Source organism: Euwallacea fornicatus, chromosome 8, assembly GCF_040115645.1.
Source record: "Euwallacea fornicatus isolate EFF26 chromosome 8, ASM4011564v1, whole genome shotgun sequence".
NCBI lineage: Eukaryota > Metazoa > Arthropoda > Insecta > Coleoptera > Curculionidae > Euwallacea > Euwallacea fornicatus.
Genome location: NC_089548.1, coordinates 3,937,682 through 3,950,198, shown reverse-complemented (window position 1 = coordinate 3,950,198; position 12,517 = coordinate 3,937,682). Strand labels below are relative to the sequence as shown.

The 12,517-nt window shown below is 35.6% G+C and overlaps 1 protein-coding gene across 1 annotated transcript; it reads left to right on the top strand.

Annotated features, from left to right (window-relative positions):
• Positions 1 to 957: 957 nt before the first annotated feature.
• On the top strand, positions 958 to 12,125 carry LOC136340633 (proton channel OtopLc-like). The gene is made up of 13 exons (XM_066284857.1): positions 958 to 1,228; positions 4,770 to 4,976; positions 8,118 to 8,214; positions 8,268 to 8,511; positions 8,568 to 8,688; positions 8,746 to 8,968; positions 9,019 to 9,194; positions 9,252 to 9,429; positions 9,485 to 9,616; positions 9,909 to 10,155; positions 10,207 to 10,462; positions 10,523 to 10,776; positions 10,832 to 12,125. The coding sequence occupies exons 1-13, from the start codon at positions 1,034 to 1,036 to the stop codon at positions 10,893 to 10,895; spliced, it is 2,394 nt and encodes a 797-aa protein (XP_066140954.1). The 5' UTR covers positions 958 to 1,033; the 3' UTR covers positions 10,896 to 12,125.
• Positions 12,126 to 12,517: the final 392 nt, after the last annotated feature.

The following is a 12,517-nucleotide window of genomic DNA, read 5'->3' as shown; positions in this document are numbered from 1 at the left end:
TAAAAGCTTTCTTCGTATTGAGGTATATTTATGCTAGAACCGGAACACCAGTTTTGAGAACAAATCACAAAACGACTAAATCCTTCAATAAATTTTGAATAATTTATTTATGGCTAAATATAAGGAGCGGCAGAGTCATAAAGTTTAAAATTTTGAATTAGATATTTTAATGTCTATCTCAATTTATGACTCCTTTGTACTATTCAAAAGGGGAAACTCAGTTAATGTGGAAAGTGCTTAGCAATAAGGGAAGCTATTTTGTAAGTTTTTGTAAATTGTAAGTTCTAGCGTTGCTGCCGCAATTCCCTAGTTATGGCATTTTCAATTCTAATCCTTTGCCGAAATCACACCTTCGGGACACGGTTTCAATTTTTTGATTACACACCATGACACTATCAAAAAAAAGATCTTATCCAAGCCTCCATTGCATCCAAGGGAGCCAATTAAATCAGTGCCCCAATTAATTACTGGCAATTGGTAATTACGCGAATTAATTATTTCACTATCTTTCTGTTTAATATTTAATTACTCCCAAAGGGTTTCTTAAAAGATCTCTTGAGAGCTCCGCCAGGCTTCCTCTGAATATTAAATATTTCTTGAAGCATTAGAAAAGAGAGTTTAATGCTAATTAGGTGCTAAAGTTAACATGAACATGGCGAAACGCAAGACAACAGCAATTTAATATAACGTTCACTAATCCTTGTTTACCGATTTAATCCTTAAAAATAACTAGAGCATTATAGTCTTAAATATTAGGAATGCTTTATCGCTTTAGTGTCGATAAATCAAGATACACGCCATTCGTGGATACTGTTCAAAGGGGCGAAGCTTAAGAGGCTATAAATTCCTCTTTGACTTCCAATGATGATAAAAAGGGCTTATCTTGGCTACTACGTAATATCCGACAGCCAATTTATTGGTAATTAGGATAGCGTTTAGTTTCTCATAGCTTGTGAATGTGAGGTATTACAGCCAATATGGATTGGAAGTTTTGAAAATAGTGATCCATTGTCTCGATTGGTGTGAGAGGATAATGAAAAGTGTTGGAAGTTTCGTTCCAGTCAAATTCATGATGGGGGAAGAGCAGCTCAATGGTGTAACCACGGAGTTGAATTCCCGGAGAGGGAGCCCCAGCGAAAGTAACAAAGGAACATTTGCCTTTGATACGAGGGCACTTCCGCTGGTTCCTAGGGACACACCAGACAGTACCGTCGCTGAAGGGAAGCAGGTACTTATTAGATACAATTAGTTTCCAAGTAACAAAATGAATAAATTCGTGTTTATTACGGGTCTGTAATTTCCTCATCAGAGCGGGCAGAAGCATTTTGCAAAACGAGATCGTTTAAAACCGTTGAAACTCAAAACTTTTAATTTAACTGGATTATTTCAAGAACGAAACCCTTTTCACCTACTTTATATCCACAAAACAGTAAGATAGGAACTTAAACTTGATACATGAATAAAGCAATCTTGTTTTATCATGTAACATGAAAACAGATGTATTATATGCTTCGAAAAATCTGATATATTTGCAGTAATCGTGCCTACTGTTAGTTACTTAAATACATATGTATTTACGAAATTTACGCAATAGATAACGTTTTTTTTAATAGATGATACATAAATTTAAAAAATTTTGAATGTTTGTTTGAGAAATTTTTGTTACAAAATTTGAAAAAAACTGTGTTTGGAGGTTCACGGAGTGAAGGCAACAATAGTTTGGTAAAATTATAAAGACTCCTATCTGAAATCAGGTATTTTATTTATTTTTTTCGAATTATCTCAAAGATTATTAATACCCTCCAACGAATAGTTTAAGACATATTTTTGTATACCTTAATTGCGAACAAATCTCATTTCACCATATTTGAATAAATACATTTCTACTTATTCGCACGGTTGCCACACTTACAAAGATCTATTAACTGTAGTAATAAGATATACCTGAGAAATATGAAAAGAATCCATGAGACTATTTTGCTGTATTTTCACTAAAAATAGCTACGATACTTTATTGAAAATATCTATAGATAAAAAACATAATTGTGAGACAAAAAATTTTTTCTAGAAACCAAAATAACGCTCAAAATATGTTTTTTCGGATACTTCTGTAGAACGAACCTTTTCCAGTTAAAACGGTTGAGAACGAGATGTATTTCTAAAACACGATTGTTGCTATTAAATTTATTTCAGTCAAACAGTAAAAATTGTGTTAAATTTGGTACCAACTATTTTCCAGAGTTGGTGCGTGTGGACACATTTCGATTGTAATATTTCTCTGGGTTTTCTAACCCACATATAAAGCAGAAGATAAAAAGCAATTAATAATTCCATAGACTGTGAATTAATAATGTGACACTTATTTAAATTATATTTCATTCAAAAATTAAACTGCCAGAGTGCAACATTTAATATACAATATCAGAGTACAAATACTGTAGTAGATGGTGAAATGGGACAAATTACACCTTGTTTTTGATCATTTTATTCACCACCTGTTCCTATTACTTTACTGAAATATTTGTTACCTACTATGAATTGAAAATCATCATCGAATTAATTTTATTCCTCACATATGCGGTAGTAGTTGCTCAAGTGAATTTGAGTTGACAATTCATTATCCCAAAATCTGTAGGTGTACCCAGCTAACCTAGACTGGCGTTTAAGGATTTTGAACGATCCAAATGCTCTTAAACCATCTTAGAGTAGAAACACATATCTTCTGTAATGTGAATTAATATCTCATTTTAACATTATTTAACCACAATATTTCTAAAATAATCCTCCTTACGACAGTATTGCTCTGTGGATGTAACATTATCCACATCTGCACATACGACTATTTTTTTCTTCCTTAATATCTAGAATTTCAGTACAAGTGACGTGACATACAAAGGCAAATTGGAGGACGAAGAGGAGAAAATCAGTAACTTTACATCGCTCGTTTTCTAAACTAAAAAAAAAGGTTTCTTCATAGCAGCTATACTATAGAGTAAAATGTCAGTATTGATGATATTCATTGATATCATGCATATTCGCAAAAAAGATATATTAAGAATCATTTCGCACTTGGCAATCCTATTGACAGCTATACCGTAGCGGCTAGGAGGGAAGACATTTGGCAGGGGAATAACGTGCTAAAACGGTAGGAACTACAGATGTAGAGAATTCTGTACCAGAACGAGATTGGAATTTTCATTAACCTTTTACTTTGATGCAGTAATTAAGACATTCTATGTTTGGGTTGTTTTAGCTCCATTGCGATCATGCTTCAGACCTTGCTAGCTATTTTTTTCGTAGAGCCAAACCATTGTACATGTAAAAAAAACAAAATCACGTTTTGTGCCGACGATTTTGGAAATTTCATCAATTTTTTTTTATGTTGGCCTTGATTGCTTTTCTGCTTAATGTTAATTACATTAAACGCGAACATGATTTTTTCTTTTTCTTTCTCGATGCTCATAGAAAAAAATTTGTATGTAGCGCAGAACTGTTAGTTTTTATGCCACTTAGGAATTTTGGCAGATATCGCCACTTTTTGGTTGCTTAAAAGTGACGGGCAGGTAACTAAAGTTGTGAATTTTTTAACAAAGAGAAATCGGGCAATATCGAGAAACGTATCCAAACGAATTGGCTGAACTCTCGTCTCTGACTCAAACTTCTCTCATATTTTGTCTAAAATTTGTACCCAAACTATGGATTTAAATAACTTTTAATTCTGAGTGCTACTTCATGCATTCCAATGGAACTGTTTTACTGATCTCTTCATTTTAAAATGAAGCTCTTCGCTCATCTGCTTTCTAGACCTGAAAATATCTGTAATTTTTCCAACTTCGATCTTTCCCAAAAATAGAAAACTTTTTTCATTTCCTCTCTAACAAATCATCGCGTCTTTTAGCAAGAATTAATTTAACTTTTTTTCTCCCCCTTTCTCTTTGAGCTGAACCTCAGCACATGGTGAGTACTGCCCATTGCCTGCATGCGGCCGAAAAAGGGTATCGAGATCAGAAAGCGGTTTGTCGCTTATGAAAGGGATCTCCTTATCACCGGCAGTGGTTAGGAATGATAGCAAAGAAACAGCTAAATAATAAGAGAAGCAACCATTTAGTACGTTTGTTGGACGACCTGGAGTCTGATATTTGATCTGGAGCCAGACATTTAAGCCATAACTATGTTTGGTCAACTCCAAGTTTAACATAAAAATCTGGATAGTAGGTTCGGGGAATATTGATAAGTACCCTAGAAAACGTACATAAGCATTTTCGTTCTGTTGATAAAAAAAATTCATATTTTTCTCGCTTACTTTGTGGAATTCAAAGTAAAACTCTTTTTTTTTAATTAAGCCCTTTTTCGAGTTGTAAAATGAGTTAAAATAACTATTAATTTTCCTTGTCGTTCTCAGATCTACTGCATTTTGCCAATTTTCCATGAGATAACCATCCTTTTACATAAATCACGTAAAAAGTTTAAAGTAAAAAAGGAAATGTGTATATTGAACTAACATCAAACGTGAAAACGTACATCATTGACCCAATGAGTCGCACTCTTTTATCTACAACGACTCAGAAATACTAGCGTATGATTTCGTGAGCTGCACAAAAACGCTGAAAACTGAATCTCTGTAAGCAGATTATCATACCTTCAAACGATTAAAGTTAATAAACACTTAGTCTAATAATTCCTTATCATCCATCACCTGTCTATTCCTTAAGCCAAACCTCCAATTCTAATTAACTTTTAATTGATGTTAATCCAAATCCCTTTAACAGGTGAACGATGATATCAACTTACCAAAACAGAGCAGTGATATGCCGCCGTTCCCTCCTTCACTAGAGCAGGACAACGTTTCGCTTGCGATGAGCGAAGCACTCCTCAGACATCCCAATCCCAACAAGCCAAAAAGTGCTGTTTCAGAATTAATAAATTCAAGTTCCACTTCGGATTTTCTTAGACTCAGAAACGCAAACAGAGACAGGGTAAGATTTGCATTACTGACGCAGCCAATTTTATCTAAGATTTTTGGAAATTAGTTTCGCAATAAAAGCTTTATTTGCGGTAAACATAAGAGCAAAGCAAACGAACCTGAAGGGAAACAAGCAGCTTGTCACGCTGAGAGTTTTACTTGAAGACCTGATTACGGCTGTAAATTTCTTCTCGAGCGGCGAACAGCCGGAAAATCGCGAAAATGCTGGAAAAACTCGATTGCCTTCGATCAAGAGTGTTTTATCCACAAGTTTATGCTTTTCGATTCGATGAAGTGGCTTAGGTGAAGGCGCAGAAAAATACATTGTATAAATAACACTGGTACATTTGCTGATAAAACTAAGAATTAGATGGAGTCGTTTTGTGCACCTTATGTAGGGATATAGCTTGAACTTCCGAATAAACTCGATAACATTATAAACATTTTTGAAATAAACATTATCGACCACCTTAATTTTTGCTTTTAACTGTGCGTTTTTTGACATAACACGCAAATCTACAGGGTGTCTGTAAAAGGTGCGGTAAAAATGCCACCACAAATTCCTGAGGGTGAAATCTGATAATCTAACTCGACTTACCTCGGTCCAAAAGTGGACGATTTCGGAGATGCAGAGTGTCAAAAGTTCGATTTGGTTCCGGTTTTTCATAAACATTTTTTTTAATAACTGGTGTATCATCACAATATTCGGCCAGGGGGGGTTTTTTGGGATGACAAATTGAAATCTGCTTGCATTTTCATTGTGAAATGTAGGGGGCGCCATCCGCGGTGCTTTGCACGCGTTTAAAGTTTAATTGAATTTTTTACGACGTATTAATCTTTGGACACACGAAAATGGAGGTCATTTTGAACATTTGTTAAAAGCGTTTATTATTAATGAACTTTTCTTTGATAACTCTTTTAGTGACTGCTTTTACCAGAGAATAAAATTAACAACACACTTATTTCTTTTTGTAATTTTTGGCGTTACTCTTGTGGCAATGCAATACAACGGTCAGTTGGTGTACGAAATCAAATTAATTTTCGCTTCAAATTGCGTTCAATTATTACGATTAATTTAGGCCTGGGCATACACGAAATGAACTTTTTAAATCCAGATATCTGACAAACGGTTGTTCAAATCAACTCTTACCAGGCCCACCTTTTTTAGGTGAAACACGTTGAAGAACGAGAAATTTAATTTAAAAGTAAAATACAGTGTGGCTCAAAAGAGTTATTTCGTTTTAAATGTGTGCAAAGTGCCGCGGGTGACGCCCTCTGCATTTTACAATTAAAACCAGGACAGATTTCAATTTGTCCCCCCCTTGCCGAATATTGTGATAACACACCAGTTATTAAAAAAACATATTTATGAAAAACTGGAACCAAATTGAACTTTTGACACTCTGCATCCCCGAAATCATCCACTTTTGGGCTGAAGTAAGTCAGGTTAGATCATCAGACTTTAGCCTCAGGAATTTGCGGCAGCGTTTTTTCCGCACCTTTTAAAGGCACCCTATATACGCTTAAGCTATGTTGTAGGTTAAATGTAATTTGTGACCCTGCATTATCATCCAATTATGAAATTCTCTAAAGGTCACCATGTTAATATTCTGGTAACTTTATCAAGAAGATGATTCCTATGGGAGGGCAGAAATTGTCTCAATACTCGGCTATTTCATCATTTCTATGGAAATTATTCTGTTGGTAAGGTTGCCGGACTTGTGATATATTGGCGCTGCGGGGTTCAAACACATATTTCACATAGCTGGGTCCCGTCCCTAAACTCGACAGTTATTGAGAAATTTGCGATTTTATGACAATAACTAAAATACACGCGAATTTAAGAAATGTACCACGTCTAAGTGGCTCGGACGTTCAGGTTTTTATTACTTTTAAAAATCATATTTTATCAAGCGACTACTACCCCGGTTCATGGAAAAATGCGATGAATATCAAACTATTATTATATTTCAAAATACGTTAATATTTTAATTTTAAGTTTCCATGTAGAAGCCGGCACGAGATTAAAATCGGATATTTTTTTAACAATTTGAGCAAACTTTGGTACGTTTTACTCTCGACGCGTATGGCTTACGTTCGGAGAAATGGGATGCGGCACATATTACCATATACAAAATTTCCTGCCCATTTTGAAAATACAACAGAAAGTAACGGTTTGCGTTTAAATACATGATTAAATGTGACGAGTTCTCTTTCAAGTTTTTAAATTCCTTTAAAAACGCAATAAATGAAACTAAATCATCGCAAATTTTGATACTGGAATTTGTCATGATCGAAACCAAAACGGAACGCGACTTAAAATAAACAAATTTCAACAAATGCTGCACTGAATGTTGTTCAAGCGGAACCGAAAATAAATTAAAACGAGTCGAAACTCGATAAAAATTCCACTATATCCCGAAGACAGGATCAACGAAAAAGATTTATAAGTTGGTGTATCATATATTGATTAGAAGAGAAAAAAAACTAGGGGACGACCTAAATGAACAATGACGATTGAAAACAAGGTAGGTAAATAAACAATTAATTTAACGTTTCATGTAACGCACTACAGCAAAACATGGATAAATCCTTGTAAATAGAGTAAATCGTTTCGAGTTTCAGATAACTTCGAGAACGTAATTTATGCTGATCAAATATTAAATAAATTATAAATTATTGTCCTTAGCATCTATTTATTATTTATTCGCCGATTTCATTCCGCAGCACAGAGCTCAGATGTCCTTAAACCAACTCTATCGAAAATACACAAATCTTTAGTCAACACCAAGCGTTCCTATAGATAAAGTTTTTAATACAATAACAGAGTTGTGTTAACTTTAATATCCTCAATAAATTCCAAATATATAAAAATTGTTAATCCATAGTCCCCAACCTAGTTGTGGTAAGTTAGGTTGTAAGTGCCGGATTTCCAGACGTAATCCTGTTTTTATTCGTTGGAAATTAGCCACGAAAATTAGATAATTGGTTTTCATCAGTTTTAAAGTAACTTTCAAGGAAGTTGAATGAACAGTAAACAATAATTCATATCAGGACGAACAACCCCAGTTGGGTCATGTTTAAATTTTTCCAATGTGAGTAACTGTTCAACAATTTCTAACTTCGTTAAAGCGCAAATTTATTTTCTCCCTAGAGCCCGAGAAGCATGATTCTACCAAATGCCCACGACCCTGGTCATTTTAATCCTATACGTTCAAATACATACTCACACGATGGGTCTCAAGTGGCAGGTAAGTGTCCCGCAAACTTCCAAATGAAAATTTCAGCAACACGATCGTTCCAGATAGCGCTTTCGGAGTCAATAACCCACACCTAACAAACCCTGCTGCAGGAGAAGAGCGATTACCCCCTTTTATTCCAGGTGCTGGAGGAGGGTTCAGTGAAGCGTTCACGTACCCCAACGGGGGTCCTCATGCGTCCCAAAATGGAAATTCTAAAATGGTAGTTCTTCCTTCGGTCGCCAGTAGCCTGAGCTCTCATCATCACGCCAAACCTACACCTGCCGAAGTGAAGAAGAAGATTTTTACGTAACTTTTTCCTATCTGCGCCGAATTAACTTCCTCATCTAATATGTTCTTGTTAGAGATATCTTGGCAACCTCGATGAGTACCATTTATGCAATCCTGGTCGTAACCCTGGGAGTCTCGTTTTACGTAATCGATTTTCTGGAATTGGAAAACGATGAAGTGAACTTTATTGCAGAGGCAAATATAATAGTTTCGTAATTTAACATGATCTTTTGACCTAAGTGCCTATTTCAGGGATTTAGCCTTGCCCTGCTAAGTGTAGCCCTCCTATATTTTTTATTCCTCTGCATCGACATTACTATTTACAACCGAAGAAAAGCAAAGCTCGAAAAGCTTAAGGAAACCATGGAAAGTGAAGATTTGGAGTTTGTGAATTTGAGCAAGAAGGTGGATCACACTTATTGCTTTAACATGGACAGGCACTCGAGCAATTTTTATTTGAAGATTGGAGCTGCCGGTAAAAGGATTTTGTGAGAAAAATATTTCTTGATTAATTGTGTATAACAGGATTTTGCTTTGGACACCTAATTCACAGCTTCCTAATACTCGCTTACCGAGGAATCATCATGACTTCCGAAGACCAGACTTCTGCCGAATGCATGAGCATCGTCACCTTCATCATCGAGATTCTATACCCCATTTATTCCATCACACTCCTTTTCTTCATCTTCAAGTATTCCAATGTGGGTAGATCATTACGGTGTTAAGTAGCACTTTAAATAATATTTGTTTTTATCCAGGTGATCATCAACAAAAACCGAGACTTCCATCGTTTTGGCTTCATGCATTGCATAGCCTCCAGTCTTTGTTTCTGGTTATGGACAATTTTCCGGGAAACCGCCGAGTATGTTCAAAATTCTCAATATCCAGACGAGTATAACAACAGCATTCAAGAAGTTGCTGCTCAGTTAAATGAGAGTGAGATTTTTTATGTGAAGAATTTAAAATATGATATTTTTTTGTTATGTTTTAGATTATGTAAAAGTAAAATCAATCGTGCCTTATAGATTCACAGCTATGTGTGAGCATGAGAAACTGAATGTAATTTATCAAAATTACTCTCCCTATCTTTATCCTTTTAGTGTGGAATACAGCATTTTGGTGGGTAAGTATTGATATCGCGTTAAATTAGGCATTCTAACGTACCACGAGGCACTATTCAATAACTACATAGTTTCCTCTCAAGTGTCAGGATGGAAGATCGAATGCTCTTGTTCTAAATCGTGGATAATAACAACTATATACAAAGCTCGTTAAAACGTTTATATCATCACGAAAACAAATTGAATCGCGTATAATATTTTTCTACTATAAGGAATCAACTTTCTGATTCACAGGTTGTTACTTTTGTGATGCATCGTTGGCTTGACCACACCGACATCTCCCTTATTTTTCAGTGGGAATTCTCTACATAGTCTTTATGAACATCGGACTCTGCCGTCCAAATGAACTCGATCACGATGACCATGCACACGGAGAGGACACTAGACGTTGTAGAAACGAGAGAAGGCCGTCCGAACATGAGAGCAACATTACCATACATGCGGACTGCCACGCCTCCAATAAAGGTCTCTTCCTAGGCTTCATTGTTTTGGTATTTTCCATGGTCAGCCTCATTCTCTTTTTCATCACTTACTATAGCGAGTAAGAAATAGATTTCAACTGAGAAAAGTTATGTAATCACGGTTATGGTAGGAGTTCAACATTGGCAGAAGTTGGTCTGCAAATCAACCAATCAACGCGCCTCGTCATTATGGCCCTAATGATTATGGCGGTAGTTTTTGCCTATTTTCAGATGATTAAACTGGATATTAACGAAGTCGCTCATAATTCTCTGGATAACTTTTTGTGCTTGATGTGTCTTCCAGCCTTCTTCGTTCAAGGAATATTCAGTATTATTGCAGGAATTATTTATCGCAATGGCTTGGCCGTTTCCAGTATTGTATTAGAGGTATTTATTTATTATACCATGCCTGCAGCATTTCCATGGAACACATAATTTTCCTTCCAGGTAATTCAAGTGGTGATCCAAACAGCGTTCATCATAGACGGCATGGCCCGTTCTAGCAACACAAAAACCCTTCGGAAAAAGAAGCCAGGAAGGGAATTTGTGATATTTTTAGTGATCTGCAATGTTGCTATGTGGATCCTGCAAACGTTCGAAGTTAAATCTCATGGTCTGGATAATTACCGACAAGAGTTTTACTCGAGAGAGTTTTGGAGCATTATCGGGCACATGTGCTTGCCTCTCATGATGTTTTACCGGTAGCATCATCAGGTTTCTTGAGATTGGTCATAAATCTGCATATTGACTTTCTAGGTTCCATTCATCGGTCTGCATTGTGGACATTTGGAAATATGCCTACGTTCCATCAGGGCACTGAATTTTAAAGTTATATTTGTATATGTTTCTTTTCATTCGGATGATGTCAAATTTAGATGGAGAGACCTCACAGTAACTTGTTATGTTATTGTTGCTGCTGTGTCGTATCTATGAGCTTTTAAATCTCATCGAAAATTTTGAACAAACCCAATTTAACTGGACAACAAAAATTTGTACTAATTTTTGCATTTGAAATCTCACACATAAACATACATAGAGGACCAAAAATCCCGCATAAAGGCTTTAAAAATTGAAGGAAAGTTTTCCCATGAAAATGCTGGAACACGTGAAATATTGTTTTTATTTGTGCATTTTTTGACGTGACACACATGTATACAGAGTTACCCATGTAGTGGATAAATGTACTTTTTCAATTTTTTCTTATGAAACCCCATGTATACTATGACGTTTTTGAGTTCTTTGAAAAATTCTGGGCATATTTTATACAACTTATCCACACCATGATGTCGTTATTGGCGACAATTATCAAGTATCAATATCACTGGAAAATATTTTAAAACGAACAGCGAACTTCATCGTATGCTTGAAGCAAATTTCCAAAGTAATAAAAACTTCGATGAAGCACTACATCTTTATTCTACCCGTTTCCCTAATAGCAAAGTACCTAATTGTAATAAAGTTAAACGTTTAGAAACAACTTACGACGCTGTTGATTTACCGGAAGATCGCAAATGTACTTCAATCAAAGCGTCTGACTAGCCGAACGAGTTAATTTAGAGGAGATTTGGAATACCAGACCAAATAATCGAAACCCTACTGGAGAAAGTTAGTTCGTTAACCTGAACTAACGCAATTTTCCTTTCCGACCCATGTAAATCCACTTCTGATAAATCATTGACAGCCCAGGACAACACGGGAGTTAATTCTTAACTAGTTCACCACCGCTGGTCATTTTATGGTTTGATCTAAGAGACTAGATTTTGTTTTCTGTCAGGATGCTCATTTTCATTTATATCATACCTTTTTGAATTCACGCCATGATTACACTTAGTATATAAGAGAATAGTTAACTCTTACTCAGACGTGGATCTAGGACTATGTCGAATCATCTTTCAGATTAGCACATGCGACTCAAATGGGAGCAAAGCATAAAACGCGAGAATATTCAGAAATTAGTAAATATTTATTCGAACATGTTTGTGGAAAAAATAAATCTGGAGTTCATATTTTATTTATAAATATAAATAATTCGCTCAATTTTCAGAAATCTTTTTTTTCCATACCATAAAATAGCACGTCATCCGACGACTAAATTTTTTGTGTCTAATCGTGTCCCTCTTCATGAGCATCCGACCCACAGAGATATGCTACGGGGATTCCTCTAGACCAATTGGTGTGGCTCATACGTATATGAACGGCTTGATGGCGACCAAATTTGAAATTACCAAAAACCACCTGATTACAGCATATCAACAACCAATGAAGACCGCCGTAATTTGACTCTGAACTAGGAGTAAGAAATATGAGCATTGTGCCACCTAATTTAACTGCTGACTAAATAATATAAAAAACTGAAGCACAACCAATATTACATTATATGTAATATATATAAATACATTAACGGGTGAACATAGTATTTCTCATTGCCCATTACACATACTA

What these genes read in the sequence shown, in the direction of transcription:
- LOC136340633 (XM_066284857.1), top strand. Translation starts at nt 1,034, where the DNA reads ATGAAAAGTGTTGGAAGTTTCGTTCCAGTCAAATTCATGATGGGGGAA. An exon ending in AAGTGAACTTTATTGCAGAG is followed by an intron (nt 8,689 to 8,745) that starts GCAAATATAATA and finishes TGCCTATTTCAG; the next exon opens with GGATTTAGCCTTGCCCTGCT. An exon ending in GGAATACAGCATTTTGGTGG is followed by an intron (nt 9,617 to 9,908) that starts GTAAGTATTGAT and finishes CTTATTTTTCAG; the next exon opens with TGGGAATTCTCTACATAGTC.